The 25560-nt window shown below is 38.2% G+C and overlaps 1 protein-coding gene across 1 annotated transcript in view; it reads left to right on the top strand.

The window, feature by feature from the left end:
- The window catches only part of LOC108938644 (BMP/retinoic acid-inducible neural-specific protein 1-like), a 61735-nt gene extending 38982 nt beyond the window's left edge, over window positions 1-22753 (top strand). Inside the window, exons 5-8 of the mRNA XM_018759434.2 lie at window positions 5130-5235; window positions 13885-14121; window positions 16195-16417; window positions 21583-22753. Of these exons, the coding sequence (XP_018614950.2) occupies window positions 5130-5235; window positions 13885-14121; window positions 16195-16417; window positions 21583-22723 (1707 nt within the window). The 3' untranslated portion in view covers window positions 22724-22753. The remainder of the gene's footprint in view (window positions 1-5129; window positions 5236-13884; window positions 14122-16194; window positions 16418-21582) is intronic.
- Window positions 22754-25560: the final 2807 nt, after the last annotated feature.

The raw sequence follows: 25560 nt of genomic DNA, 5'->3' as shown, positions 1-25560 counted from the left end.
CTTCATGCATGCTGCTGTGTTGTTTGATGTGATATTAATGCATACTCATTAGTTTTGTCAGAAATACAGTTCACATTACAGACAGCTCCATCATTTTGAGGCAGTGCTATCTTATTAGTTCTTCTAGCAGTTATTCAGCAGCCAAACTTCATTGACTACTGCTTCTTTGATCCATGTGAGTAGAGAGAGATGGCTTTCAAAAAAAGAAAATGAAATAGCAATGAAACTGCGCAAAGAATTGTAATCATTAATAAGGGCAAAATTAAAAATAAAAATAAAAAAAATCTCTAATTTGATGTTTGCCAAAGTCATAACTCCACAAACAGATGGACAGACAGGTAGATAGTTAAAAATACATCAGTCCCATAGCATAACCATGCACTTTACCGCTTTGATACTTCTTCCACCCCAGTCAAATACAGCAGTACCAGGTGTTTTTTTTTTTTAAAAAAAGTCTCTGCAGAATGTGGTCCCAACTGATTCCTCTCTGCAAGGGAATTTGCCCTGGAGCACAAATTAATCTGCCTGCTTTGCAGTTTAGATTTAACTTTCAAAACAAATGTTGGGAGGAACTACTTTTCCCCATGTATTTATATCCCTCTTTACAGAGGTTATGCCAGTAGTCTTCATTCTTAATCACTTTGATATATCCTAAGGAGTCTATAAATGGCTTGTTTAAAAATATATAAAATAACCCCTGCTTTGTGTTTATTTTCTTTTATTGTTACCCATTTGGAACAGTATGACATTTGGTCAAGAAAATTAACTTAGATATAATGACCCAAAAAATAAACTTTTTTAATTTTTTTTTTTTTAATTTTTTTAACCAGTCATAAATGAGCAGGTTAGATTAAAAACAACAATAATAGTCTTCCAAAGATAGTAGTAGTTTCTTTTTGGTTTTCTTTTTCATACTTTCCCAGATTGGTTCTTTGTGGACTACTATTCTTGCCCACTAATGCATCCATTTTCAATAATTGCTTTCAAGTTGTAGTGACCTGCAGCTAGGTCTTGAAAGTATAGGTCATAAGGCAAGATTGGATTTTGACCAAACAGTAATTTTTTCTCTGCATTTACATATATATTCTGGCTGCTTCTGTTTCATTTGTGAATCACAAAATCACCTAAAGGGCATCCAGAATATCTCAATAAAAGAACCACAGAAGAAATATTAAGAATATGCATAACACACACTCAGATATCAGACAGTATCCCCGACAACCAAGCTTTTAGACAGATAACAAGGATGTCCAAATAACACACATAAAATGTGTCGTTTAAGCTGGTTTAATTTTTTTTTTTGAGTGAATCAAACCAGTACCTTATAAAGCTGCACCACTACTGAAGCACTAGAAATCACAGTTCCACATTTGTTGCTATTAATGCTTCAGTCTAAACTGCACCTGGAACCCATAGATTCTGATATGTCATTTTCCAGAGTTGGGAAAAACGCTGCTCTATCAGTTTTGCGACAGCTTTCCTCTTCACTACCGAGGAGTTTATTTGTGCTCCATCCCCGCTCCAGATCGTTGCAGTGGAAATGTGGAGGTTTGTCCAGTACCCATGGGAAATATTTATCACTGAGATCATACTGCTGAAATACTTCTGTACCACTGAATTTTGCTGATGCATAAGTTAAGTTGTTTAAATTGTTTTCTTACCTATATTGAAATAGTTTCCACAAAGCAGTTAGTATAAAAGGCACAGTCCTAAAGCCGCATGACGTTCCTCCTTTCCCTTGCTTTGCTTGGTTTCAGCTTTCTAACATTATTCCTTCATTGTAATAATGAAACAAAAAATGGTTTAGCAGAAGTTAGCAAAGTAAACAATAAATCTGAACAGCCGTAGAAGTTATAAAATATACATTGCATCCAGTGTCTTTTGCAGTAGCCAAGTAAACGTAACAGAGGCAAACAAACAAATAAATATGAAGATAAATAACTAGAAACATGTATTATACAATTTCTTTGTGTCACGCCCACAACCTTGTGCCAGAAGACGGCACCTGGCAACCTGCAGCGAATCGGGGAAATAAGGGATAAAGGGGCTGCTACGACGCACCGGTTCACGGAACCTCATTTGAGTCACTGCGGCCTCAGGGACTACTCAACACAACCTCGTCTCCTCGTTTCTTCGTGCCTTCCCTGTATACCCCTGATCTGCTCCTCTGGTTTTTGACCCTTGGCTTTGTTCCCTGGACCCCATCTCTAGTTTTCCCCCGTCTTACGACGTTTGCACATCGGCGACAGCCTGCCTGTTTTTGGACTACACCTCTGCCTGTTGCTTGTAGGCTTAGAAGAAATAAAGCACCAGCAACTGGGTCCGACGCCTCAGTTTCATGTAGATGCCATGACACTTCTGGATCTGCACATATGTAACTTCCAAGCTTGCCTTCTACAACTGTGAATTCCAAAAAAGATTTTAAGACAAGTGTGTTCCAGCCGATATGTGACAGCTGAGAAATGAAGAAGGAACCTCCTGATTCACATACTTTTTTATGAAAAGCCAATAAAATGTCGAGCCTTATGTTTGAATGGAGAAGATTAATTCCTAGTGCCTCAATACTAATTTCCATGAACAACCTTGAAGTTACACATATGGTTTTTTTTTTTTTTTTTTTTGTATTCAACACTGTGCACCACTCAAAGACTGAATATATATATATATATAATGAAGGATTGTAAGTTCTACATATTTATGCATATTTAGACACACAATGCCATTTTTATTAAATTCACAGCACTTTGCTTTCCATGAAACAAAAAAACAAAACATTGTTTCTTATGCCAGTGTCAGAAATCAAGGTGTCACAGTTGTACCTACAAATCAATAACAGTGAGAATTCATTTGAGATTTAACTGGATGTTGTCCAACTAGAAGAGAAAACAGTAGAACTAAATCCATTTGGTACATTTCTTAGAGCAGTTCAAATTTTAATTAAATGTCAATTTTATAGGAGGAAGCTCAAGCTGCTGCAGGTAGTACTGTATCTCAGGCATGGAGCTATTCTTTCTGATGTGGATTTGAAACAATTTCATTCTATGCAGAGATTGCATGTTCTCCCCGTGTCTGCTTGGGTTTTGTCAAAGTACTATGGTTTCCGCTCACATTCTCACTTTCTAGAGGTGTGTTTTAGGTGAACTGGTGACACCAATTTGCTTGTAGTTTGTGTGTGACATTCAAGGACTGTGTGCGATTGTTCCACCATAGACCAGTAGCCAATCCAGGGTGTACCCCACTTCACACTCTGTGCCTCCATAATAGGCTCCAACCCACCACAACCAGTGCTGGACAAGTAGTTCCAGAAAAAGGATGATGTAAATTTACACACACACCCATCATCTGAACCACTTGTCCCATACGGGTCACAGGAGCCTAACCCAGCAACACAGGGGATAAGGCTGAAGGGGGAGGGACACACCCAGGACAGGATGCCAGTCTGTCACAAGGCACCCCAAGCAAGACTTGAACCCCAGACCCACCAGAGAGCAGGACCTGGTCCAACCCACTGCGCCACTGCACCACCCGATTTACAAACTGCAAAAAAAAAAAAAAAAATAAAATTCAAAATTATCTCAAATTCTATTAAACTGTAATTCCAAAATTATCCCAATACCATTGTTTGTCTAGTCACAAAGTGCAGGTAATCCACATAGGGAGAAAAACACACAATAAAATAAAGAAAATAGTGCTACTTGTATGTTAATTACCATAAAATCTGAGAATACCTCTCATGTTCAATTTGTGATGCTTCTTATGCCTGAAATGGCATTTGACTTGAGAGATGCTGACAAGCAGATCCTATAACTTGCTACAACCTGAATTATTTACAAACTGGAGTTTAAAGCTGTGACAGGTGATAGGCAGATTAATAAACGACACTTCACACATCCGATAAAACTCTTCATTTTGCCTTTTCAGCCATAATTTATGCCCTCAGGTTATGAGGACATCGGAGTGGTGTAATCTCACAAAACAGAAAAAGCCTCCGTTTTGATGACTCTTACATTCAGTCCTGCAGAGACAGCCTCAAAAGTGTCATAGTGAAAAATGCAACCATGAAGCAACACGAGTGTTGGCAAGACCGTGCACAGTTAAACATGTTTTGCTGTAGTTGGCTTTTATTGGATGAATGCTGCCACAGCTGGCTCTTCATATTTTTCCTCATTGTCGACACTGGATCCAGCTGTGAATAATTGGAGAGAGGATAAGAAGCAGCAGGAAGAGAGCATGACAGCTGCTGCCACAACATATTAATATTCATGTTTTCATCCACGCACAGCTAACTGAACTCTCTGTAAGGACCTGTTGGTTTTGTATTCATACTGTGTGCTAAAAAAGAGCACTGAACCAAGTGTGACATGGAACTGTGAAATTCTAAATTGAACAAACCTAAGCACTTACAATAGGTGAGGTCCTGTATGGTTGATATTGTAAGGTAATGACAAATGAATACACACACACACACACACACATTCTCAGAACCGCTTGTCCCTTACGGGGTCACGGGGAACCGGAGCCTACCCGGCAACACAGGGCGTAAGGCCGGAGGGGGAGGGGACGCACCCAGGACGGGACGCCAGTCCGCCGCAAGGCACCCCAAGCGGGACTTGAACCCCAGACCCACCGGAGAGCAGGACTGCGGTCCAACCCACTGCGCCACCGCACCCCTGACAAATGAATAATTATTGTAATTAATCAATCTGTGTACCTCATCTTACAGTTTTTTTCTAGTTTCTCACTTTTGCTCAGACTCTAAACAGGAGCACAGCCTTAGATATTCATTTTTATGCAGAAATCCACTAAATGCAATTTTTTACATTTATTCATTTAGAAGATGTTTTTCTCCAAATAGGCCTACAACTCTACAAAAACAAAAGTGCAATTCACCAACCAGTGAAGAGACAGAAATGCAGACACACAATTCTTGAAGAACAGTCAGTTTGTGTGATGCCATAGTGTAAACCAGCATACATTACATGGGTAGCTGTATCCAGCAGTGGTAAATACTGCATTGGCCAGTGGTATGTTACCTTGACTAAAAGAGATGCTGCACAGTTTCTGGTCTTTATTATAAGCTGTGCCATTTTTGAGCCCTTTCTGAACTCATTTCTCCTTCCGTGCCTCAGGTCACAGAAACACGCACAGGCCCGCTGGGATGCAGCAGCTACGACAATCTGGACTCAGTGAGCTCCATTCTCCTGCGGAGCCCAGAGAGCAAACTGCACCTGCAAGGTAACATGAATTACTGCTGAGATGCTGATAGCTTGTACACTCGTCTAGTATGGAGGCAGGCATTGCACCAGTCCAGAAACCACACTTTTGATTCATGCAGCTGCCCTACAAAACATGCTGAACTGTTTGCTCTAGGCTCTTTAAAACACTGAGCATTTTTAAATATAAACACAGGTTACACATTTTCAAAGGTATAATTTTGAAGCTTTTAAATTGCATTGTCAATTAAATTTTTACATGGGGTTTTTAGAAGGGTAAGGTGGCGGCTCGTGCAGATGCAGCGGTATACAGCAGTAGCTTTCAGTGCATATTACCGATCTCAGAAGTAGGATGTTTTTGTTCCATAAAATATAATGGAATAAGTTATTTCAGCACAACTACTGAAGATCACATTTGCTTGTCTAAGATTAGAAGAACATAGACATATTGCAGTTATCTGACATTTTTCTCCAAAGTCACTTACGATGTTAAGCTCTCTACAATTATTTACTCATTAAACAGCTGGGTAATTTTACTAGAGCAATTCAGGATAAATAGCTTACTCAAGGGTACTACAGCTAAAGGTGGAATCTGAACCTGCAACTATTGAATTCAAATGCAACTCTAAGCACTGCACTACTAGCAAATGAAAACTTTATTACACATCTGTACCCCAAAATACTTTTAAGTTTTTTTGTCAAAAAAATGTACTGTACTTTTACATTGTAAAACATTGTATTGGTTGTATTGTTTTTTTTTTGTGCCTTAACATGTATAATATTATTTAATTATTAGTATTTAATTTAGAGGAATTTCTGTTTATTATTCATTCATTTAAGCTACATTCAATGAATTATCTATTGGCACAACAAGGTAATTATTGTAAACATATAGGTATAATTACCAAATAAATAAGAGTGCAGCAAACATATATAATTATGTAACTTATAATTATATAACTAAGCAATTAGAATGGTTTGAAAGAAAAAAATAATTAATGATGATGACCATGTAAAGTAGAACACTAGACCTGAACAGAAAGTCCACCTTCTGAAGTTTCTGACCTAAGTGAAGTTTTTAAGAAGATACAATGTAATCAATTGTCTTTTTTTGTTAAATTATTATTATTATTATTATTATTATTATTATTATTATTATTATGTAGACAACACACCTATGTACACACAGTACTGTTGCACACCTACTTACACTGCCCTGCAAGAGCTGAACAGTACATAACTAACAAATGATACTCACTGTTCTGCTGGAGTTCAGAAGACAAGGTCACCAGCGATGACGACGACTGTTCAAAGACGACTGCAGTTCAAGACCTCAAGACTGAAATCTTGATGTTGTGTTACCTCTCTGGGGGCCTCCGTGGGTGTCTCATATAGGACTCAGCAGGAGTTAAACAGTGAATTAAAGACAACTGGGTTCTCACTGACAAGCATTTTGAAAAAGATTAATGTTTTCTTTCAGCTTGGTGATCATGAGGGCATTGGATGGGCATCCATGTGGACCCTGTGAGACTTCAGTAGGAATATTGTGAGGCTTTGAGCAAACTCTAGGGGTTATATTGCTATAACACTGTGCAACATCACATGATATTACTAGAAAAAAAAAAAAAAAAAACAGCTCATTGTTAATGTTCTTTGACACCATGGTATCAACTATCCACCTTTTCGATGATTTGATGATTGCTAAGAAAAATGTGCATTTTTTTAAAAGCCAAGTAATTATAATTATGTCCCTGTTCCTTCTCTGTGACTGGAAAAGAGCCACTGACTGAACTCATTAGCATTCATCTGCACACTAGCTGACAAGAAACACATTTAGGTGCACACCCCAATCCATTTGTTTCCTTTAATTAAACTTTATAATGAACTGGGCCTTTTTTAATCTGTTTAAAAAACATCCTAAGAAACTCAGAAATGCTTCAGGCTAAACCCAAAATACTTCTTTTGAGATTTCTATTAATTCATTTCTTTTTACATAAAAGGCATGGAGAGACATATTGCTGTTTTTTTATTAATAATTCTCACAGGCAATATGGTGGGGGGAATATATCCCGTGTAGTCTCAGTCAAAGTGTACAAGATTTCAGGCAAGTTGTTGTTGTTGTAGAGATAAAGCTGACATAGTTGAAGGTAAATTAATTAGTCTTAACTCACTGATGACTTTATGTAATAAAGAAAAATACTACATTAACACTGGAAGAAAGAAACACATTTACAAGACTCACTTTGTGAACTATCAAACATTTTTGTAGATTATTTCAGAGTCTGGCATGGTTGTTGACCAGTGTTCTCTGTAACACACATGAATGCTGTGTTATGCAGTTAGCACTAATATGCCGAGCATTTGGCAGCATAACAAAGTATTTGAACCCTACGGCGTTAAAAATACCACGTTTTGAGCCAGACATCAAATGAGACTGCTGGAATCTGCAAATTGCAAAGGCAGATAAATTTCAAAACATGTTTTACTTTTGTATTGTCTCACAAAGCTGTATGTCTGTGCCATGCTATACAATAACCATTGTTCTATAACTGACTTTTCAGTTGTTTATCATGGTCAACATTTAAGAGGGGTTAAGGAAGTTTTGCTCAGGTAAAACCCTTGCATTTTTAAAACTCATTTTAAATAACAATGACCAGGTTTAGGCTTGTGATGAGGAAGGACAGTCCTAAACCCTTGTTATAGTTATTTTAATTTTTTAAAAATAGAAATCATTCAGGAACTATATTAATGAAATTGATTGATTTCTTTAGTTTCAACGGATTTTCAAAAGCACGATTTAACAATTAAAATATTAATCATTAAAATTTTTTTTGTTGAAAACATGTTTTGTGCTTGTGTGATATTGCACCATTTGTGGAGGGTGAAATTCAGGTAACCCAAAGACTCGTGATTGTCGAAAAGGGTACAGATAAATTCTATGTTATGTGTCAGGGGCTTGTTGAAGACACACGGTGGGAGCTCACCTCCTGCTGGAGATAGAAGCCGTATGAATCAGCATCACCATGGTCTGAGCCTCTCATTGACAATTACTTTGGGATTCTTGGCATTTGCTGATCCACAGTTACAGACATTCTTTCGTTTTATTTATCAGAGGTTTTTCTCTAGCAGCCATACTGCAGACCATTTCTTTTCACTTATATTTGTGTTCTCTTTCACTGGCAATATGCATATATTGTAGAATATTATAGTTAGACAAATGAGGATTATTTACACACACACACACTTTTTGAACTGCTTGTCCCATATGGGTCATGGGGAACCGGAGCCTACTCAGCAACACAGGGCATAAGGCCGGAGGGGGGGGGGACACACCAAGGACGGGACGCCAGTCCGTCGCAAGGCATCCCAAGCGGGACTCGAGCCCCAGACTCACTGGAAAGCAGGACCTGGTCCAACCCACTGCGCCACCGCGCCACCCAGATTATTTACAGTTACATTTATTTATTTAGCAGATGCTTTTCTCCAGAGCGACTTCCAGTGAACTCTTTGTAGTGTTATCAGCCCACACAACTTATTGACCAAGGTGACTTACACTGCTAGATACACTACTTACACTGCTACTTATTTTGTCAGTAAAACAGCTGTTATAAACAAAGAAAGGCACTTCAGTGAAGAACAATATATATATATATATATATATGTAGTACAGTCAATAAGTTCTAAGACTGGACACAGTGTGAAGTGGCTACAAGGCAAAGTTGTTTTGTTGATTTGTGGTGTCACACTGTGTCCAGTCTTAGAACTTACTGGCTGCATAATGTATTACCTTACTGAATTCATTTTTAGGTTGAACTGTAACTATGAATATTAGTGATGTTCAGACACAACATTTTCCATTTTCACTTGATAGAAGCAAGAAATAATCAGAAACATAGTTTTAAAAGCTTCTGCTTTAATATTTTCTTGTCCTCCCTCTACTGTCCTCTGTGGCTTCTGGCTGTGTGGTATCACTTCAACATCATGGACAGCTGACTTCCCTTTTCCTTCTAACTTCAGTCAAGCCATTTCATGCAACATGCAATTTCCGCTATACTTGTCTCAGAAGCAATCCTTCACCAGAATGCCGGGGTAATTTATAAGTTGAATTTAATGCTCTTAGAGTGATTAACCACCCAGTATTTTGTGAGGAAGTGCTTATGAACAATTACGGTTTTTTGATTTCAGCCAGTGACCTCATGGTGACCTGCAGTCATACTAATATGTCACAGCATTTAGTGTATCCGTTGTGCACCACTGTGTTAAAAGGTACCCTATAAAAGTAAATGCCTTTTTAGAGAATTAATAACCTGGGTTCCTACTTAGAATATGTAGATATTGGAATTACCATAAGATTAGAACAAGTACTCACTCTATTACATGTTACACAAGATCTTAAATAATGCTTTGTTTCCTTGATGAAAAATATAAGCAATCTGGAGTCCTACTTTATAGAAGATAGCAGACATTTAAATTTGTCTGCAAAATCTACCAGTTTGGGAATATAGGTGTGTCTGAAGTATATGTTTCATGGTTATCCCATATTTCTTTTATTACAAGTTTGATGCAAAATTATCACAGTCTCTATTTTGTCTACCAATACAGTGTTGGAAGATTTTTATATGGACAGCTACTTTGACAACATTATGAAGCTCACAGATAAATAAAATTCATAAACATAAAAATGATTTTACCATTAAGTTTTCATTATTTCTTTTGCTATTTGTTAATGCCAGTTTTCAGCATTATTTTAATATTGTCTTGAATAGAGCAATATTTTTTATCCTGTAATGAATTTTTGTGACTATATTTTTACAAAACAGTACATTTGGCAAAATAATCAATCAACAAACATCTATCTATCTATCTATCTATCTATCTATCTATCTATCTATCTATCACCATTTTTAACTGAATTAAACACTAAAGCATGTTCCTTGAACAGAGCATTCAGTGACAGTGTGACATCATGACCTCTGTCCTTTATTGTCTAAAAAAACTACTGAATGGAAAATATATTTAAAACATAACTAAACAATAAATCTAGCCTTTAGTCTGTATTCACACTATCCTTGCTGATGTTATGGGACTGGCATTATGCCTTTCTTTGTTTCCAACCCAAACACCTAATTGGTGTTGTTAAGTGGTCAGAGTCCTCTGACATGCATTGAAGGCTTTTGGCTTCCCTGTCAAAACAGTTTTTTTGGATCTTCTTGAATCAGCAGGGGTTGAATCAATGCAGATCCAGTTTGTCAGTGTTCTGTGCCGAAATTACCTGCCGCCCTGTGTGACCTTGCACTTGCACACAATGCTATCCAGCAAAGCAGAAACTGAAATAGAGATGACACACACATACACCTGGATGAATCACCACGGGGGATGCATACAGCTCTGCAGGCAGGAGAATGGGGGCGTTGCCTTTACTCCTGCCAGCTGAAGTGTTCAGTCACCGACCTTTTCAGTTTACCATTCGTGTCCCAAGTTAATTCTGCAGTGGGCCTGATTTTGGCAGAGGTGCTCAAATCCACAAGCCTGTAATTCTGTTTATCTACTCCAACGCCTTCATGTCCACAGAGATCTGAGATAAGCAATAATAGAAAAATATATATCTGTGTAACTTAAAGGATGCTTAATAAAGAAAACGAAAATTGAAATAGGAAAAAATCTGCCACTATTTATCTTTTGACCACAAGAAGAAGTTTTAGTTAACTGAATCACAAATGATACTGTGATACTGTGCAATAGACTGAAGTTCCATCCAGGGTCTAACCCCCCAGCCTTGCACTAAGTGATTCCGGAGATAGGCTCTGTACCACTATAACCCTGAATAGAACAAGCAGTTAATGAAAGCGACTGAGTGAAGGTGATATTTTTTTCTAGTGTTGGTGCAAAAATAAACTTTATACACACACACAGAGACACACACACACACATTGGCTGAAGCCACTTGTCCCAAGTGGGGTTGTGCTGAGCTGGAGCCTAACCCGGCAACACAGGGCGTAAGGCTGGAGGGGGAGGGGACACACCCAGGATGGTGCATTTCCATTATTTAAGCAACAAGACTACACAAACACATCCTCTAGAGTCTTCCATTGATCGAATGTCTAGCCCTAGACAAACATCAAATAAAATGATTATTGTCATGCCTACTTTTGTGGTTAAGAATTATATACCTGGACCTTCATTCACATGGCAAGTTTTGCTGATTTATAAGAAACATTTAACAGTAAGTGCTGCTCTCTCATGGAAAGATTTTATTTTAGGCTTATGTTGTCTTCACCCCATTACAGTCCTTCCTGTAAATGCACAAGAGTAACTTAGATCATGAGCCCTGTCTTCACCACACATATGGGCAACCAAATTAGTATCTCTCTCAGTTGAAAGGACCATCCATTACTGCAATTGTAAAATAACATAAAGCACTAATGTCCTTCTCAGAGACATCATCTAGAAAATACATTTAACACTATTGCATTGCATGAGCAACATACAATGTCAGCGAAATATGGAGGTTTAAAAAGTTTTAAAACTGTTGAAAATGATTAAAATACAAAGAGTAAACTCCATTACTTTCTGTATGCTAAAAACATTTTGTAGGCTTGATGACAGTATTTTCCAAACATTAAAATATCAGCTGTATCGAATAATGCCTTTACTGTAGTCCAGCACTTTATTGCCTGTGCATGTTTGCTGCGTTATTCTGTCACACTGTGCCTTTTTTTTTTAACGAAATCTAATTCAGAAATGAAGGTAATTTTTGCAGGTAAAATATCAGTACCATTGGAAAAAAAAAAAAAAAACAGAATCACTTTGGATCATGGTGGGGGGGGATGTGGGTTTGGCTGGGTCCTGCTGTCTGGCGGGACTGGGGTTCAAGTCTCACTTGGTGTGCCTTGTGATGGACCGGCGTCCCATCCTGGGTGTGTCCCCCTCCAGCCTTACGCCCTGTGTTGCCAGGTTAGGCTCCGGTTCACCGCAAGCAGTTTCAGTCAATGTGTGTGTGAGTTTGGATCATAAGGAAGGGGTGCGGTGGTGCAGCGGGCTGGGCTAAGTCTCGCTCTTTGGTGGGTCTGGGGCTTGAGTCCCTGCTTAGGGTGCCTTATGACAGAGTGACATCCTGTCCTGGATGTGACCCCTCCCCCTCCAACCCTACACCCTGTGTTGCCAGGTTAGGCTCCAGCCCACCACGACCCCACCTGGAACGAGCACTTTCAGCAAATGTGTGTGTGTGTGTGTGTGTGTGTGTGAGTTTATTAGTAAATTCAGGTTTTCTTTTGAACTGTTTTTGTTACTGCTGAGTTTTTGATCATTCTACCAAGGAAGTGGTTATAAAGCATAAACCATATATAGATACTATAAATATAATGTCATATTTTAGGTAGTTCAAGTTAATTTATAAGATTAACAGTATAGTATATAGAATACAGTTTTTGTTGAGTAGTTTACTGTTCAGGTTCAAATGTACTTATTTAGTAGATACTTTTCTCAAAAGTGAATTACAAGTTAAGAACGTACAGATATACAGTAGTATATGGCAGTGATCTTGAGTAGATTTAAAGTGTCATAATGTTATGAAGGTAGGATGAAATGTAGAAAGTCATTAAAACACTTCTGAACTCGATCTGGGCTTTGATTTGTAGGACTGACAAGAGATCAGGGAGTGTTATGAATAACTGGGAATATTTAGACAGCGTCAAGACAAGTCATGTGGGGAGGGTGGATTCTGCTATTTTTCCTGAGCAGAAATCTGCAGGGTCGGTCAGGTAGTTTCCATTTTGTATTTGTACATGTATCTACAACTACACATACATACTCAGAACACTTACAATAAAACCATGCTATTACATGTTTTTGTGCTTTTATTAACAAATAATTAATACATAAGATGTGTCTGTTGCACACATACCAGGTTTTAAATTTATTTGACCTTTACAGAAATAAATTTTGTTGATTTTTTAATGTATTTCTAATGTTTTTTATAATGTGACATTCTATGTCTAATTAAGTTACTAATCAGAAAATGAAAAGAGGAAGCGTATAAGGTTTTAAATGAGGTGCATAAACAATACAAAGTGTGAGAATATATATAATGGTTTATTTATCATATTTTTTTACATTATTATGCCAGTCATATCATCTGAATGATATAACTCATGGTGTTCTATACTGAAATGTATAATTACGAATTATTTTGTTGTATGTTTATCCAAATCAGAGTAGAGTTTACATATCATGCTCAAAAGTACTTGAACAAGGCCACTCCTGGGGTTGGAACAGGCATTATTTTGCCTGTTGCTGCACACAACTGCGAGGTTCCAGTGACCAGGTGTGAGGTGGCCCAAGTTTAACTTTTTTTAGAACATTATTATAACATTAAACAAGCATTGCAGAAATGACTGTTTAAAAAACAACCCAACAACTAAACAAACTGCAATAATCTTTCATTTGCAGCACAAATCTTCTATAATAAAAAATAATTATAGAACCACTTAGTTCTAGAGTTCTTCAGTTCTTTCACCAGTGTCGACTTAAATAACTCGGGGCTTCTCTGGCCCTCTCTGGTATTCATTTCCACCCCAGATGTGGCTGATAGCCCTGAAGGTGGGTGTGTAGCCTGAACTCCCAAGTGCCTTAATCACTATTCATGATTTACTTTGTTCCTTGCTGTCAACAGGGTTACAGGTAATCATACCTGTATATCTGCAGGAGAAGTTTGTGCAGTCTGCACTGAGCTACATCATGTGCAATGGAGAGGGCGAGTATGTGTGCAGAAACAGTCAGTGTATCTGCCAGTGTGATGAAGAGTTCCCACAGTGCAACTGCCCTATCACCGATATCCAGATAATGGAGAACTCATTGCTGGGAATGGCCAATTCTTGGGCTGCCACTTACAAAGACTTTGAAAATTCAGGTAATAATGCCATCACGGTTTTGTCAGGTATGTTTTCATGCATTGTCTTTGACATAAGTGAGCAAATTGATTAGAGATGTGAGCCCACTTAGTACAATAACTTATGGATGTATTCCAACTTTAAAAGATTTTTTTTTTTTTTTTAAATTTCATTCAGAAAATGCAAAAAGCTATGTAAAATTCTAGGTGACAGGAAGGTAAGGATACAATTTAATGATTATTTTAAGAGAATACATTAAATAATACTATTCCAATGTATGCTAGCAGATTTACTGCTGTTTATTAATATGCCTCAGAAGTCCATTTAGTTCTTAAAACTATTACAGCACTTGAAATTAAGACAAGCTTCGATCCCATATTTATGTGAGTCACAGCTGTTGTATGAAACAGCCTTAAGATGAATTTCTAAAGTTAGATTATGTAGCATGTGAAGCATCACTACAGGCAAAGCAATCAAGAAGTGAGTGGAGCAGAATTTCTGAAATCAGATATGTACAGAAATCAGTCTGTGGGGTGAAACAGCACAATTTAGCATCCACTGGGGCATTAGAGAAGCAGAATACATATTTATGCAATTTTCAGCATCCAAGTAATATCAAGAAATATTGACCAGAAAGTCCTGCACAAATGCAGATACTCTACTACAAATAGACTGGATCATACAAACAGAAGTTGGTCATAATATTCAGTAAAATTTTACTTTTTTGTTCTAACTTGTCATAGAGTATATACTTAACACCTCTAAATACTGATGTTTTCTTTGTTGAATTTGTGTGAATTATGCTCCACTCTTGCAAAATTCATTAAATCCATCGGAGGGGGCGCATACAGTGTTTACACAGGCTGTTTTTCTATCCTGTCTGTCAAGTTTATTTTTAACTGATATTGGAACCTTGGTGGTGTGCTTTTGGGTCATTTTACATGTTCTTATTTCACAAAATGTAGTTCAAGCTTACCTTCAGTATATAGTGTGAACTGTGAACACAGATTTAACTAATTCAATAAAGCCTATAGTCGAAAATAAAACAAATAGCACAATAAATGAAACTCTGCTAATATTAACAATAAAACTCAGCACATTTCCTTTCTGTTTCCTAAAAAGAAAAAAAAAAAAATCCAGTCTGTCCCCATTACACAGAAATGTGCCATCAAATACTGTGCCTTACGAATTCTTACGGAATGATCCACGCTGAGCTATTTCAGGTGTGCAAACAAAATACATAGAACATAATGCCCATAAGTTCTAAATAATGCTACTTTAAGATTGGATTTACAGTATGCAGCTTCCTGGCATCACAGTTCACCATACAAAAGTCTCTGTGTTAGATTCTTCAGGCCAATCAGCAATACAGCAATCATAAATTATTCACTACTCTCTGAATTTCCCCTGCTTTAGACGAAGGCTATTGCAGTTATTCACAAAAAAACTCATAACACTCAATTCTGTCATGCTGCAAAGTTTTGCAAGGCAGGCCTCAGGCAAGAAATGAGGGGCACTTTTTTCCAAGCAAATTCACCCAGAAGATATGGGAAAGTGCTCTCTGCTCAACTGAAATTCACATGCACGCACACAACTTGAAGGATGAAACCGTTATTCTTGTTGATATCTGGATATATGGTATGAATTCAGCTGAAAGGGATTTACAGCTTATAGGGAAAAAATAAAGTGAGCCTTTGAATTTCAGAAGAATTTCAGTAGAAGGCCAAGGTGAACTTTTTTCTTTGGAGCACATGTTGCACATAAGTCCCAAGTCAATTAGCAATTCTTTCAGTGTTTTCTTTAAGGGACGGGACTTCAATAGCACAGACAGCACACACATTTATATAATCCACACTCTATTTCTCTATCCAGTGCTGTTCTTCCTGGTGTGGGCAGTGACTGTCTCATCAAGATGCAACACAATTTTCGTAATAAAAGGCCCTCTGTATTTTCACCTTCACAAAAATAGTCATATTAAAATAAGAGGTGCAGGAAAAATCCACACAATACCATATTCTGCAGGGATTTTTCTTTGTGTGTGAGTGTCTCTGTGTTTGTGAAGCTAACTCTTCCTGTCTCTCCCACTCTCCCAGATGAATTCAAGTCGTTCCTGAAGCGGCTGCCTTCAACTCACTTCCTTCCCATTAGCAGCGTTCACCTGCTGTGGGGGAATGACTGGGACTTGCAGGCTCGCTATCGGCAACTGCAGAACTCCCTGGAGACCCAACGGTTGAAGATGCAACGCACAGCTCGCAAGCTCTTCAGCCTCAGCATCCGTTGCCACCATAACCCTCATCACCAGATGCCTAAAGAAAGGTGGGCTTTTCAAATATATTCAATTCTACTCATAAAAACATGGAAAGCTGAATTAGGTAAATTACACATAATTCAATTTACAATTAAAACAATATTTTCAAGTAACCTTTTAGTTAATATTTTCAAGTAACCTTTTAGTTAATCACATTTAGTTTTAGTAACTTCTCATTTTTCCTCCGATTTACAAAAGTCATCCCAGGATTCAACTGAGCAATAGGCAATAGTTATAGATATACCACATAACATAACATTTTGCTGTTTTATTCTTTAATATAAAACAATTCTGAGAAACTACATGAAAGTTTATAAAGCATTGTCATTTTAAGACATTTACATGCCTGGATAGCGGTAAGGAAAGACTGACATGTTCCAGACAATGTATTTATCTTTTGGTCATTTTGCTTTTTATGATATTCAAAACCTATAGTGCATTATACTTTTGCACAGCTGGAAACAAGCTGAGGGAATTCAAATTTAGTTATTTCAAGAAAGAGCTTCTTTCTTTAATAGCAGCTCCCCTACAGGGATTTGATCTTAAAAACTTTCCGTGAAAAATCAGCTTTTTTTAACCATTATGTCATCATCCGCCCCTCTTTTGACACCGCTCTGTAACTATGTAGCCATCAACCTGGTATGGTGTGGAACCAGTGACATAGCCGTAGCCCTGGGAATGCTGAAGAAATGTTTTTGCATATATTTATTCCACAGATCCTCTTATCTTTAAAGGCCCATAGGCCAGTGCTGACAAGGTAAAAATAAATCCAAAACACTTTCATTCTGAAATTCTGTCATTGCAGTGCATGTTAATTGCCCTTACAATGCATATCAAGGGCTGCTGACAGCAGCAATATGCAGAAATGTTTTACAAGGAGGTAGAAAAGAATGAGAGGTAACATGAGACACCTTGGGAATTGTTGGTGCCTAGCATTACAAGTATAGAGTAATGGTGCAATCTGAGTGAGGACAAAAAAATTGTTTACAGAAGATGTTGATCGCATCTGTTGAGTACACTTTAAATGGCATGCATTGCCTTTAGCAGCAGCAGGTGTGCGACCTGGCAGTCAATCCCTCGGCTAGCCATTAACAGGGCCTGCACTCTCCCTGGTGACCAGCACTCTGCCCAGAAGGTATAAGAGAGGAGACAGGGCAGCTGATGGAAATTTATCAGAATACCAGCAGCTTCTGGGATGTGGTCTCCTAATTATCCAGAGCAGTCAGCCATTGTCCATCCAATCCTCCTGACATTACACCCCAATATGGATGATACCCTGCATCTCTGAGGCTAAAAGGATTGGAACATGTGCGCTGTGTCTTTCTGAATTTAAGATGGATTTTTCTTTGCCCTGGCATGTTGGCTCTATTTATGTTTATAGCAGCAAGAATATACTGTGGCTGGGCAGAGCAGAAACAAAATTGAAAACATTTTAATTGACAAAGAAAAGAAAAGAACAGAAAAGAAAAGAAAGACTCCGTACTGCTAATATCAAGCACAAAGAAAAAAAGAGTGCAACTTAATGTTTGTTCATTTATTCATTCAACTATTTTCTCCAAAGCATCTCAAAATGTGAAGCTACTTTCAACAATTTACTCGTTGATACGGCTATATAATTTAACTGGAGCAATTCTAAGGTAATTTGCTAAGTAATTTGCTCACGGGTACTACAATGGGAGTTGGAATTCAAACCGGTGACCTTTGGGTGCAAAGACAACAACTCTAACCACTACTATCAGCTGCTCCACAGCTGCTGTTTCTCTTCTTTTTGCACCCCTCCCCCCAAACATGCACGGACGAAAGCACTGGCAAATCACTTCTGTTCCTTCCTTGCCCTGGAAGGATGACTCACACTGAACTCCACTCGCACTGAACTCGACACTTCCATCCATCCATTCTGTCCGTATCACCTGTAAAAACAATATGTATATTATTTTGCAATGGACATTTGTGGACATGTTTTAAATGAACTTGGATATAAATTCAAAGACTTCCAACAGTTTCCCAGTTTTTTTAACTGATAACATGTATGCAAAATTTTACTTTCTCAAAATGCACTTCCCCTATGTTAATATCATGTTACAATATCAGACTGAATTTTGTTAACGTATCAAGTTAAATGATACAGAACAGATAGAAAAACTTGCGTAAGTGGTATTGCCATAATTGGTATTACTACCTGTGAATATGGCACTCAACACTAAAATTCCCTCATTCTGTAGCTTTAACACTTAAATTGCTGCATTAGCTACATGAGTGGAAACCCTATAATAATTTATGTAATCTGAAATGAGTTCCCAATCCATCTGAGAGCTAGTATAAGGGCTGGAACAATATTTTGCTTCATGCATTCAAATTTCTAATTTGTAGACTTGTGTCATTCTGCTTAGAATGAAGTATGGTATATTTCAGTGAACCTCATTTACACAGCTCATTTACAAAATACATAGATAAAATTAGCAGGCGGTGACGGATGACTTTACAGAACTATAACTTTACAGGAAATTTAATATATGTGCTACTGTCAATAAGTTATAAGATTGGCCACTGTGTGGTGCTGTGCCTTTGGCATATGTGTTACAGCAGTATCACACATACAAGGCAATTCATCTTAATAAAGATCTGGATTAAGTTGTTCGTTTGCATTATTTTGACAGTATTTGAGGTTTGTCAATTACAACTGAATTTCAGCGCTATAAGCAAAAAAGGAAAACAAAAGAAAAAAAAACCCGTTCAAATCTGAACATTGCTTTCAGTAGACTCTGTATTTGTACAGTAAATGCTGAGTGGACTGTGTCGAGGTTCGCAAGCCTTTTCTGACCGTGAAAAGCTTAACAATAACTTCTTCTTTTTCATTTATTTAAATTGACTGCCCCTTTTCATGATACAACGGCAGTGATACTGCATGGTCTCTTTATCAGCAGAACTCAGTGTCATTCTGGTAGCCTTTGCAAACTTGTCTCATTTACATATTACACTGACCTTGTCCCATTCATTTTCCTTATCTAGATGTAGCTGTTTCTTCAATGTCTGTTAGAATTTACCCTCCCCTAACTGTACTGCATATAATATTAATATACATGATGTGACCAGGAGTGGCTGGTTATTACTCTTTCTTTCCATGTTATTGAAAACTGAACAGATCTGAAAAAAAAAATATTTTAAATTTTCTTGTGACTTTCACCAAGTCAAAGGAAAGGAACGAAGTACAAAATACTCTGTTCAAAAACTGAAACTTTTCAAATTCACTCACTCACTCAGTCACTGTATTTTTGGGGTCTAATTTCACTGTAGGAAATGGTACAAAATTGGCCATTACACTCACCGGCCACTTTATTAGGTACACATTGCTAGTACTGGGTTGGGCCCCCTTTTGCCTTCAGAACTGCCTTAACTCTTCATGGCATAGATTCAACAAGGTGTTGGAAACATTCCTCAGAGATTTTGGTCCATACTGACATGATAGCATCACGCAGTTGCTGCAGATTTGTCAGCTGCACATCCATGATACGAATCTCCCGTTCCACCGCATCCCAACGGTGCTCTATTGGATTGAGATCTGGTGACTGTGGAGGCCATTTGAGTATAGTGAACTCATTGTCATGTTCAAGAAACCAGTTTGAGATGATCTGAGCTTTGTGACATGGCACGTTATCCTGCTGGAAATAGCCATCAGAAGATGGGTACACTGTGGTCATAAGTGGATGGACATGGTTAGCAACAATACTCAAGTAGGCTGTGGCGTTTAAATGATGCTCAGTTGGTACTAAGGGGCCCAAAGTGTGCCAAGAAAATATCCCCCACATCATTACACCACCACCAGTAGCCTGAACTGTTGTTACAAGGCAGGATGGATCTATGCTTTCATGTTGTTTACGCCAAATTCTGACACTACCATCTGAATGTTGCAGCAGAAATCGAGACTCATCAGACCAGGCAACGTTTTTCCAATCTTCTATTGCTCAATTTTGCTGAGCCCATGTGAATTGTAGCCTCAGTTTCTTGTTCTTAGCTGACAGGAGTGGCACCTGGTGTGGTCTTCTGCTGCTGTAGCCCATCTGCTTCAAGATTCGACGTGTTGTACATTCAGAGATGCTCTTCTGCATACCTCGGTTGTAACAAGTAGTTATCTCAGTTACTGTTGCCTTCCTATCAACTCGAACAAGTCTGGCCATTCTCCTCTGACCTCTGGCATCAGCAAGGCATTTTCGCTCACAGAACTGCCACTTACTGGATATTTTCTCTTTTTCTGACCATTCTCTTTAAACCCTAGAGATGGTTTTTTGTGAAAATCCCAGTAGATCAGCAGTTTCTGAAATACTCAGACCAGCCCATCTGGCACCAACAACCATGCCATGTTCAAAGTCACTTAAATCACCTTTCTTCCCTATTCTGATGCTCAGTTTGAACTTCAGTAGATCGTCTTGACCATGTCTACATGCCTAAATGCATTGAGATGCTGCCATGTGTTTGGCTGATTAGATATTTGTGAGCAGGTGTACTTAATAAAGTGGCCGGTGAGTGTATATTGTGATTTCAATTTTGCCTTAGTGTAAAATCCCGCCAGGGTACAGATGAGCAAATTTTATACTATTCCACCTTTACTGTCAGGACATTTATCATGATAATTAATCTTTGCATCAGAGTGCAAAGATTAATTAAAGAAAAGGTTACATTCCAGTACTGCACAACGGAGCCTTTTCTTTACCTGACACACACACACACACACACACACACACACACACACACATTGACTGAAACCGCTTGTGCCAAGCGGGTTCGCGGTGAGCCGGAGCCTAACCCGGCAACACAGGGCATAAGGCTGGAGGGGGAGGGGACACACCCAGAATGGGACGCCAGTCCATCACAAGGCACTCCAAACGGGATTTGAACCCCAGACCAACCAGAGAGCACAGAGAAAGATCATTTTTCAGATAAATGTATAAAGATATACTACATGTCAGACATACAGTTTTTGGAATAAACCTTCCTTCTTTATGTAGCACCTTAGACAGACACACTTAAATATAGTCCTATCTGACATTCCCTGAAGAACCAGTATTACTTTTATTTTCAAATACTGCTGTGTGAAATAGAATATCAGTTGGACTACTTATCTCTAGGTACTTACTGAAAATAATATTTTCTTTGTATTTTTTTTTTTTTTGTCCAGAACTGTGCTACAGTGGCTTAACAGAGTTCAGTCCTTTCTATACTGTAATGAAAATGGTTTTTGGGGAACCTTCCTGGAGAATCAGCGGACCTGTGTATGCCACACAGGAGTCAACCTGTGCCAAAGACCCATCCCCTGCATCATTGGTGGAAACAACAGCTGCGCTATGTGCAGCCTAGCTAACATCTCACAATGTGGTTCCTGCAACAAGGGGTACAAGCTGTACCGTGGCCGTTGTGAGCCCCAGAATGTGGACTCAGAGCGTAGTGAACAGTTCATCAGTTTTGAGACAGATTTGGACTTTCAGGACTTGGAGCTAAAGTATCTTCTGCAGAAGATGGACTCCCGTCTGCATGTGCACACCACGTTCATCAGCAATGAGATCCGACTAGACACTTTCTTTGATCCAAGATGGCGGAAGCGGATGTCCCTCACGTTGAAGAGCAACAAAAACCGGATGGACTATCTACACATGATCATTGGGCTTTCCATGAAAATCTGCCAGGTTCGCAACAGCAGCATCGACCCAATGTTCTATGTTTATGTGAACCCCTTTAGTGGAAGCCATTCAGAAGGCTGGAACATGCCTTTTGGAGAGCACGGATACCCCCGGTGGGAGAAAGTCCGGCTGCAGAACACGCAGTGTTACAACTGGACTCTTCTGCTGGGCAATCGTTGGAAGACCTTCTTTGAGACAGTGCACATCTATCTGCGCAGCCGGACCAAGTTGCCCACCACTCTGCGCAATGACACTGGACAGGGACCAGTGGATCTGTCTGACCCCAACAAGAGACAGATCTACATCAAGATCTCTGATATACAGGTGTTTGGCTATAGCCTACGGTTCAATGCAGACCTGCTCCGAAGTGCCGTCCAGCAGGTTAACCAATCGTACACTCAGGGGACTCAGTACTACTCCTCCTCCTCGGTGATGTTATTACTTCTGGACATTAGGGATCGAATCAATCGCCTTGCCCCTCCTGTGGCCCCTGGAAAGCCCCAGTTGGACCTCTTCTCCTGTATGCTGAAGCATCGGCTTAAGCTCAACAACAGCGAAATGATTCGTGTCAACCATGCCTTGGACATGTACAACACAGAGATTTTGAAACAGTCTGACAACCTGATGACCAAACTCTGCTAAAGAAAATTTAAAATAAATAAAAGAAACAAATAAAACAATACAATAAACAAACAACATGATAGTTATTTAATTTATTTGAAAGCAGTTTTTTTTTTGCTGTGAAACATGAACATTTGTAAATATTAAATAGAACTGAATAAATGGAAAAAAATAAGAAAAGAAACCATTTGACAATGTTGTACCATATTTGTCAAGCATGTCTGTTCCATAAATGAACATAAAGAAAATTAAACATTTTTTGACTAAGAGGCCTTGAATTTGCAAAAGTACATCACTACTGCCATTCTAAAATTAGTAAAATATTCTGAAACAATGCAGTTATTTTTTCAGTTATCATATTTTTGAGACTTTTAAGGTATAAGGGTGTAACAGTTTTGGAAAAGAAAATATTTTGGTTACAGGATACAGTGTCCATAAACTCATCCATTATTTGATACTCAGTGAGAGAATAGATGGTATATTACCCAATAAAAAAAGACTAAAATGTATATTATCAGATAGTCTGTTCTAAATCAGAACATCAAATAACAGTAGATGATTTTACAACCATAGAAAACTTCAGATGTTGTTTTGCTTTAAACCCAAGCATGTAATTATTTTCCACTGTATTTTAATAGTTGGAATTACTAATTTTGTGAAACACAAAGAAAATAAAGACATTCACATATGTTTGTTGTGTATTACATAAAAGTCTTTGTATGTAAAAAAAGTGTGTGAAAGAAAATGCTTGATTACATTATTACTCTCAGATACACTTTCTAATAGCAAAAGATTGATATATTATTAGGGGGGCGCAGTGGCGCAGTGGGTTGGACCAGGTCCTGCTCTCCAGTGGGTCTGGGGTTCGAGTCCCCCTTGGGGTGCCTTGCGACGGACTGGCGTCCCGTCCTGGGTGTGTCCCCTCCCCCTCCGGCCTCACGCCCTGTGTTACCAGGTAGGCTCCGTGACCCCGTATGGGACAAGAGGTTTTGAAAATGTGTGTGTGTGATATATTGTTACATCACAGATGGGCAAAATAAATATGCATTAATATTAAATTATACTGACCTGCTACTTGCATTGTGAAATAAAGCAGGTGTTCAAATAAAAACATAGGTGGTACCAAGTCAACAAGATGAAGAGTCCAGAACTGTTACACCCCTACTGATTGATTAGATTTCTGTTTTAAAAATATGAGCAGCATATTAAGTAGTGTATGTCTCTGTTAGACTGACTGTTCCTACTTTTATTTTATTTTTTATTTATTTATTTTTAATTCGGTTGGGGGGTGCGGTGGCGCAGTGGGTTGGACCACAGTCCTGCTCTCCGGTGGGTCTGGGGTTCGAGTCCCGCTTGGGGTGCCTTGCGATGGATTGGCGTCCCGTCCTGGGTGTGTCCCCTCCCCCTCCAGCCTTACGCCCTGTGTTACTGGGTTGGCTCCGGTTCCCCGTGACCCCGTATGGGACAAGCGGTTCTGAAAATGTGTGTGTGTGTGTGTATTTTTAATTCAAGAACATAAGGAGCTACAATTTTCTGTTACACAAATATAGACTGAGTAGCAAAGAACTGTTTTCTTGCGGAACAAAATGCTGAGTTTTCTTTTTACTTAGTTTAATGTATACTCTTGTAATTACTATTATGAACTTAATGGAATATGCTCAAACTAACTTTTTATCATGGGTGGCTGACAGAATTTTAAATTCTAGCCATATTGTTCCTCAGATGTTTAGGAAAGTACTGTGAAATCCAAAAAATGAATCCTGTTACATACAGGTACATCAACACAGTATGCTGCAGTTTCTGATGTTTAAATGTCAATTACTTCAACAGAAAGGGAACATTAAAAAAAAAGCTAATTTTCTTTAACCTGTAGTTTTCCCAGTAGTAAGTATAAACCAGAAAAGGCATTTATCCAAAAGTGTTCAATGTACCTGTTGTAAAAGCAGACATGGTAAAGTGAAAATTCAATATAGGATGTTAGGGCATCAAATTATAAAACAGTTAATGAACTTTTTCAGGACAAAGTGGATGTCATAATCAATTGAAACACATAAAAAAGACACTGCACAGCACACAAGACCCTAAGACCCTTCTGTGATTAGAAACTGTTACTGCTGATACAGTTACTGCAGTTATACAATATTTATAATGTGATTAAGTGCCTAGTACATATCTCTTTAAAACACAATTTAACAAACAAGGTACATGTTTTTTTTTATTTCTTTCAACAAAAATAATCTGCTAAATATTATCTAGAAAATGGAAGAAGGAATACATCCTGCTTTGCACAAGTGGCTGAGATGAAAGTATTAAAACCTTTTTCCCATATTAGTCCTGCTCAGTCCCTTAAATCTATGTCAATGTGCACACATGAGAGAAACATTAAATGAAAGATTATTCCAAAATAATACAAGTTACAGTCATAACCTATGTAAACTACAGTCACTTACCATGCCTATGAAATATAATAATGAAAAAATGATATTTGCTAAAAACTGAAATAACTTGAACTAAGAAAAAAACATGATAAATGCAAATACCTTGCATTTTGAGACAGTATAGCATGCCAGGAATTTCTATAAAACAGTAGTTTTAATTTTAGAATAGGGCCTCAGGACAGCAAGTCAAGAGGCAACTAAACTTTTTAAACAAGCAAAGAGATTTAAGTTATGCAATATGAAATGTTTTAAACTTACAAGCACTACTACACTACAATCTTTGTACACTTAAAACTTAACGTGTACCTGTAAACATAAAAATCTGGAAAATTTTCTACTAAAGCTATCAGCAATGTATACCCGTAGTTATTGCTGTCCTGCTAACTTTGAAAACAGCTCTCCTCAAATAAATGTTTTAGA

The sequence above is a fragment of the Scleropages formosus genome, chromosome 17, assembly GCF_900964775.1.
Source record: "Scleropages formosus chromosome 17, fSclFor1.1, whole genome shotgun sequence".
Taxonomy (NCBI): domain Eukaryota; kingdom Metazoa; phylum Chordata; class Actinopteri; order Osteoglossiformes; family Osteoglossidae; genus Scleropages; species Scleropages formosus.
Note: the sequence above shows the minus strand (reverse complement) of the source record. Positions and strands in the feature narration are given on the sequence as shown.